Raw genomic sequence first — 8,022 nt, 5'->3', positions numbered from 1 at the left:
ACCCCTCTACAAGAAAGAGCCACCCTGCGAGTCTCCAGCCTTGGGCAGATTGGTGGCCTGAGATGGTGCCTCTCCCTTAGAAAGGCTTAGAAGCCCTCTCTAGGAAGGAACAAAAAAATATTCATGGTCAACTGCTGCAGTTTTCCTGAGTCAGGACTTCTTGATGTTCTTTTCCTCTCCCTCCATGGAAATATCTTTTATAATGATACCTCAAAATATTTTGGGGGATTTAGTGGCAAAAGAAGGGAAGAAAATAGGAAAGGGAAGGAAGAAAGAAAAATAGAAAAGTTGGTGTTCAGTGATGCATTAAAGATACAATCATTGTTGCTTTAGAAAAGTGAATTATCTCTCATCAAAACTGGTAGATGGTCCATCCAACAGGCCAGTTCATCTAGTGTCTAATCTACTTTAAAATTATGAAAATAAAGAAAACAATTAGATATACTTCAAAAACAACACAATTAATTATATTCTTTTATTGAAAGAAAAGTAATACGATGGAGTTTAAAAAGCTACATTTGTTATGGTTCATAAGGACAGAGGTTTACACAGGTTTTATATATGTACACACTCACAACACTATATCACAACATCAGAGGCACCGTTTTTGCCACAGCATTAGGTAATGAATACAACTCCAAATTAATCTGTTTAAAAAAATATCTAAAATGATACAGTATATTTGAGGATTATATAAATATGTGAGACATATTTAGATATTTTTAAAAAATAGTGTTTATATATGCATCACAATCATCTCTAATTCTCAAAATATTATGGTACCAAAATTCTGTTTGTCAAATAAAACATAAGATGCTGCAGTATGTATCCAAGCACCAGTTTAGCACAGTATTTAATTCTCCTCCAAACTAAAAGGCTGCTAACATGTACAAACTGAACTGAGTATTTCAAACAATGGTTGGAATAATTTAGGTCCTCAAATTTTTTTTTTCATTAGCTTATTGTTCTTAGAGAAAAAAGAGGGAGCTAAAGCATTTAGATTAATGTTGCTCTGTGTAGTAGAATAAATCCTAGGGCTCAGAGAAGAATATTCCTAGACACTGGAGAAGGTACGGGGAATAAGTAAGTCCATTTTATGTATGCTACAAGTTGGAGTTTTGCATGGGATTTGGTTCATAAAAAAGGTTCTACTGCTTTAAAATAAGTTTGGAAATATCAATTTGGAAAGTGCTTCAAGGTAAATCTTACTTGATGATGCTAACATAATTTCAGAAATCTGTCGAAACAGATTACAAAAGAGATTACACCCAGATCACAAAAGAGATACACCCAATTATGTACCTAAACTGAAGGTTTACAGGAAAGTATTATCCATATTAATTACAGATGATATAATCCTAAGCTTTTACATACATTTTTCAATCTAGAAAACTTTGAATGGAATAATACATCAGTTCAATAATATGACCAAATAACATTGTCAAATTATAGGCCAATAATTAAAGGTGGGGAAATAATCCTTTTATATATGAAATTGATTATTTTTCTATATGTTTTTTATCTTATGAACTATGCTAAATAAAAATAAATGATCACTTCTGAAAGTGAGACAATTATAATTCTGTTAATTAAATGTAATTCTAATTGTATTTATAAAGCTAACTAAATTTAAAAATATATTTTAGCAATACCTAATTCAGAAAAAAAAAGAAAAAAGAGCACTTTAATAAGTGCCTCAGACCTGGAAAATCATGGAAGACATTATTAATTAGGAAAGTGGGTGCCAGAATATATTAACTCTCCTTTCCTCTTAGATACATGTTAATATTATCAAACATTTTTAGGTGCTGTCAGATTTAGGAAATATATGAGAATTCTAATATCGCGCAACAAATTTTTATGGAACAGAAATGGCTTTTGCTGTAAGTCAAGTAGCCATTAAGAATTTGTCCTCATAACCACCAGAGGGCGCCAGTGCCTACAACATTATTAGTTGCAGACAATCTAACCAGTTGAGGTGATACGTGACTTTGGACATTTCCAAGCTATAAAAAGATTTTAAAAAGAAAATCAATAACTCCCAAAGAAATATATTTACATTCTGTAACATCTAAATAATTTTGGACTGTTGAATTAAAACAACAGAGTTAACTTGCCTATTTTTGGTAAAGATTAATTTAACAAAGGATTTTATTAGTATTTCTGAATCAGGAATCCAATGGATAACACTTTTAACAATGCATAAAAGGAGCATTACTAAAGCCATCAACACTAACAATTCATTTAGCACCATATATTTAGCACCAGAATAGACACTGAGAGTTCACACTGAATAAAAAACTTTAATTGCTAAGAAACTTCAAAACTGATAGCAAGGATATGTGGTAATTGTAATGTGTTTTCAGCACCATTAATCAGGGAAGTGTTAAACCGTCTAAGTTTTTTACTAATCTCCCATAAGTCAAATTTAAACAATAACATCATCTTAAAAATTGTTTTGCATGTGTTCAAATGATTGGACGTGATTATATGTTTCACCAACACAAATAATGACAAATTTTTATGAAACATAAAAGCAAAGATAATGTTAGACATTAAGACAAATGTAACTTTAGTCTCTCTAATCACTTTGGTAGGTAAGGGCTTCCATCTATGTCAAGATTGGCATCGTTTGATACTGCAGAGCCTGGGTATATGGCTACACAGGAAGAACCTACACCAAAATCTAAGCATTATTTTTCCTTCATAGTCCCATTCAAATTATGTTTAGCTTGTGCATGTATTTCACAAGCACGGCATCAACACAGAACAAGTAAACTGGCTTAAATATGTATTCGATTTCATTATGTAGATAAGTTGGTTTCACACAAGTGCATATTATGAGAAAAATACCTATTGTTTCAACTCAAATATTCTGTGTAAATTGAACTTGCCCTAGTGTTTGGTCAACTCTGTGCTAAAGTTGCACGGAACTTTCAAATGAATGTTTCCATGAACTTTTCAAATGAATGTTATGGCGCTGCCAAATGAAATTTGTAGGGCAACTCTGTTGGGTGATGGGCCACAGAAAGGATGATGCTTAGACAACTGAACAGAAGCAAAAACAATAAGAACAATAATGACTTCATCCACATTTTTTGAGCAAACTTATCTATCATAACCAGAAACATTAAGACGGTGCCTACACAACTCACAGATAATTCTATAATGAAATCCATCAGTTTCATTATAAAATTATAATTTTTCAGCCTCTTGATGATATGGAAGCCCCAAAACCTGTATTGTAAGAATATTAAAATTTTTCTACTGGTCATATAAAAAAATCAACACCATAGGGAGGATCAATGCTATGAAATATGTATGCCAATTACTTTTTTTTTTAATGATACCTTTCCACATGAAAACCTTAATACTGACAATTTAAAGCTGCTCTTATGAAATAGCTTATAGCCAGACCCTTTCTGCCTTTGGCAATTACAGTGAGAAATAGTTATCTTAGCACCATTGTTGCATGCTGTGAAAAATATGGCAGGCTGTGTTGATACTAGCAAACTTTCATTTGCTTTAGCCTGGAAAATAAAATATTTTACATGGCCACTTTATATTATTAACTTTAAAAAATAGAGTTAGAATAACAAATATACCCGTTATATTTTCAGCTGAGTTGTTAAATTATAAATAAACTTGTAGTTCTTGTCATGGTTTGGAAAGGACTGTTGCCTAAGTGTGTAGACGCTAGTCTTAATCTGATATATTTGATGATTTCTCTGGATTTTTGATACAATCAAAACTTTGTATTTAAGACATTTTTGTCTTAAGCATGGAAAGATGGGATTTCTGTAAATTGTTGCCATTCTTGGCTTTTTAGTTAATTCTAAAAATCCATTCATATAAGCATTTATTAAACATTTATTATGTTACAGCCACCATTTAAGAAGCTGGGATAAATACAAAGAATTAAACAGAGTTCCTGCCAAAGAGTGGCTCGTGAAAAATTTAATTTAATCTCAAATAAATGTTTCATAATATCAATGAAAATTTTAATATTCATGAATTTTTATTAATCTGGTAAATTTACTTTCATAAGAACTCCTGTGAAATATGTAGCAAATATTATTCTTCCTTAGAACTGAAAAGTGAACTCACAGAAGCAATTCAGCAACAAAACTGGAACTTAGTGTAGCCATCTTCTGTTTAATAGTACTTATTGCTGTTTCTGTAGAATGAATATAGCAAAATCGAAGAAGGAAAAACTTTCTAGATAAAATCAAGCAAATATCCAATGAATGAGCTTCCCCTACAATTGTCTAGATATATTAGAAAAAAGTTGGATTAAGACCTAAATAATGTAATTACTTCTATTCTCCATTTTAATCTCAAAAATATTTATTTTTAGTAGCGTCTACATATGTGCCCACAAAGGCAGAGTGGTATGATATCAAAGCATTTGGTCACCATATTCAATTTATAAGAATAATTGGGCCAGTTATTCGTTAAGAAGTAGACTCAATCTCCAGATGGTGTATTTCTTCACCATTGAATGGATTTAACGATCTGTTATCTTTCAAAGTATCCAACCTAAGAAACTGCAAATGTGTGTGGAATTTTAAACAAGTAGCTTCCTTCTGTTATTTGCACTCTAGAACTAACCATATTTAATTGTTCTGTAATTCTATGGAAGCATTGCACAACCTGAATGAAACACACACACACGTACTTGAAGTGCAATATGTTAAATGTCTGGACCAATATGTTGTATTCTCCTCTCTGAAAGAGATTTCATGATAGGAAAATGCTGCATTTCCAAATTGCATGAGGAAAATTTTCATAGTGACTTTGAATGGATTTCCATAATCAGACTCAGCGAAGAACTGAAAATGTTTCTTCTACAGAAACACAAAAATAAAGTTGGTAACTAGCCCTTAGAAAAGCATCTGAAGAAGGCTACTTTAACAAAATCATGACTGTGTGTGGTGTGCACGAAGGATCTTTTGTACAATACTCAAAGACCCAAGAAGATACATAGATTGATTCAATGACAGGCTAAACAACAAAGAGATAGAGGTGGCCTCAGCACCTCCACATCTCTTTCTGAAATCCTTCACCTCCTGCTGACAGGCCTCAAGATGTACTAGACCCTAAGGATAGCCCATTCTGAAGCTCTCCATCTGGTAGTTAGGTGCAATTACACTTTTCATACCTGTCCCCTGAATTTTATTTCTCTTAAACTTCATTAGTTTTCTGACGGTCTTACTTTCTCTTTTCCAAAGTCACAGCTCTAGGATCTGCTCCAGAAATCCTGGCATTTGTTAATTCTTCCCTTCCCCTTCTCATTCCAAGCACCGTAACTAAATTTCCATGAGAAGGAGAAGCCTTATGTATATATTGTACTGTATGGCTTATTACTTGCTCCACCTACAGGTAAATACTGCTGTGTCTGCTTCCTTTAAAAATAATTTTATAGCAAAATCACCAGTCAGCATTATTTCCTGAATATTTTGTGAGCTTCTTGAGGGCAGGAACCATGTCTAATTATCTCTGCATTATCAGAACATAACCAGCAGAGTGCCTTGCTTGTAGTAAACGCTCAACTCATGATGACTGATTCAATAAAATGAGACTAAGAGGAAGGCATGATTTGAGAACTTACATAAGATATACGTTGGCATTATCCTTTGGCAGACTCAAATAAGAAAATATATCTCCAGAATGAAATTCATGGTTACTTAATTAAATTATTATTTCCAGATATCACTAAGTGCTATTTTACAAATTAACATTTTGTGGATATTATAGAAATGGGTGCTAAAGAAGTCCCATCACCTCATGTATATCTGAAAATAGTTTTTTAAAAATTTCCGTCAAGTTGACTACTGAATCATATTACTGTCTACGTGTAACATCACATATTATATGTTTGTGTGCATATATAAATCCATACATATATATGTATATGTATACATACACACACTTACAGGTCAAATATATACTTATTCCTTAGGAACATAATGATATAATTCCTTTGGAATGTAAATTTTAGGATTGGATGCATCAACTATGTCATCATTACATATACAATATCTTAATTTAGGCTTAGAGGTCAGAAAATAGAAATTGATGTTTCAGATATCTCAAAGGATTAAACAAACATGCTAGACAAATACTAATTTATACAAAGGAATACTAAAAGGAAAACAAGATTAGCACAAAATATGTATAATATGTGCAAAATTCAATATATATATATATACACACATGCCCATGTTCCCAGAAATCATTATATTTCGTGGAGGATAAAGTAAGCTTATTTAAACCAGTACAGGTAGTTTGACGTAACTCCTGGAAAACACAGATTGTCAGTACAAGATCCCCCATAACTTGGAGGACAAGATGAACATGGTACCCCTACTTTATATGGTGCTTCTCCAATCCAGTTGCCTCTAGAAGGGAAAAGAAAAAAGATAGCCTTAATGCAACCCATCCCTTTTTTAAAAGTAGATTGTCCTTAAGCCATATGTTCATATGTATTAACATGTGATGATCTGTTTGAGAAGTTGCTTTAGAAAGTCACTGAAAGTTATAATCATTTCTTATTTCAATAGTAACTTATTCTGTATATCTTGCTTTTAAAATATAATCTGAGTATTGTTGATGATATGTTAATTTACAGATAAGAAGTTACTCCCTGCAATGCCTGATGACACAGAGTCCTGGGACACCAGGCTCATTCCACTCTTATCGCTCTCCTTCTACAGCAAATTTCTGGAGCACATACTCAGGCCATATTCCCTTAAATTTACTCCTTTTGAACTCATACTAATGCTCATCCAAGAATGATTTAAAAAACAAGCTAGTATTTTTTGGGAGACTTAAAAGTAATGGAATGAGTAACAAGTTATCATATACACAAAATATATATAATCATAAACAAAAGGAGATTTGCTTCTAAAGCTGTAAAGTATTTTAGATTCCCAATCTTCATAAAATGAGATGTGAAAAACTTCATATATGGTATAATGGTATAAACCAATATACCATTATTCTCATATTAAGAGAATAATGTCTCTCAGGAACAATTAAAAGCGATTTCAAAAGTTTTATTTCATATGCAAATTCATAGCTACTAATTGTTTTAAATTAGTGCTATTAGATTTTTGATAATACTGAGCCTATTTAGTTGAATTACTTTGTGTTATCAATATTTTTCCCTTCACTGTGTTGATGACCATTATCATAACAATAAACCAAAATCTCCACTTTACAGTGTTAAAAACAGCCGTGATGTCATACTGTTATTTTGCTCTTTTAATTATAAAGGAAAAGTTAATAAATGTGTTTTCAGTAGCGTGGTAATAAGTAACTAGAATACTAAGAAATAGCAATATAGACAGCAATGTGAAGACAATTGAATGGTTGGGAGAAAATTTGTTTATCGGTGGTAAAAAGTCAGGGTTGAAGATAAGACAACAATAGGTAAGAGGCTAAAACATAAAACAGGTGGTCCTCATCTTCCTGAAGACCCAACTAAGACCCAGCAGTGACTCATAAAGTCTGTAAGACATGAAAATATCTTGATCAACCAGTCAGTTAAAAATTCAGACTTTTATCTATAAAAAATTTATACAGGAAAATCTACCTTTAAAATGAAAAACTTTTATTCATATTACAAAATGAGATGGGATTTTAAGACTGCCCACCTCTATTAAATGTATTCTACACTATGCTCTAAGGATAAGCTTCCTCATGCCTACTTTTGATGCCATCACAGGCTTGCTCAAAAAGGTTCAAGGGGAACCCATTATCTTATGAGTGTAGCTCACTCTCTTATTCTAATCCTGTACCATTCACAATCTTATTTCCCTCTATTTTTTTGTTTGTTTGTTTGTTTTGTTTTGTTTTTTGAGACAGCGTTTTGCTCTTGTTGCCCAGGTTAGAGTGCAATGGTGCAATCTCAGTTCACTGCAACCTCCACCACCCAGGCTCAAGCAATTCTCCTGCCTCAGCCTCCTGAGTAACTGGGATTACAGACACACACCACCACACCAAGCTAATTTTGTATTT

At 32.5% G+C, this 8,022-nt stretch overlaps 1 protein-coding gene across 2 annotated transcripts in view; it reads right to left on the bottom strand.

The window, feature by feature from the left end:
- Positions 1-461: 461 nt before the first annotated feature.
- PI15 (peptidase inhibitor 15) overlaps positions 462-8,022 on the bottom strand; it is a 30,253-nt gene continuing 22,692 nt past the window's right edge. For both annotated transcript variants that reach the window (XM_030937872.1, XM_010388006.2), the window contains exon 6: positions 462-6,401. In XM_030937872.1, coding sequence (XP_030793732.1) covers positions 6,266-6,401 — 136 coding nt within the window. In that variant the 3' untranslated portion in view covers positions 462-6,265. The remainder of the gene's footprint in view (positions 6,402-8,022) is intronic.

The sequence above is a fragment of the Rhinopithecus roxellana genome, chromosome 9 (assembly GCF_007565055.1).
Source record: "Rhinopithecus roxellana isolate Shanxi Qingling chromosome 9, ASM756505v1, whole genome shotgun sequence".
NCBI lineage: Eukaryota > Metazoa > Chordata > Mammalia > Primates > Cercopithecidae > Rhinopithecus > Rhinopithecus roxellana.
Note: the sequence above shows the minus strand (reverse complement) of the source record. Positions and strands in the feature narration are given on the sequence as shown.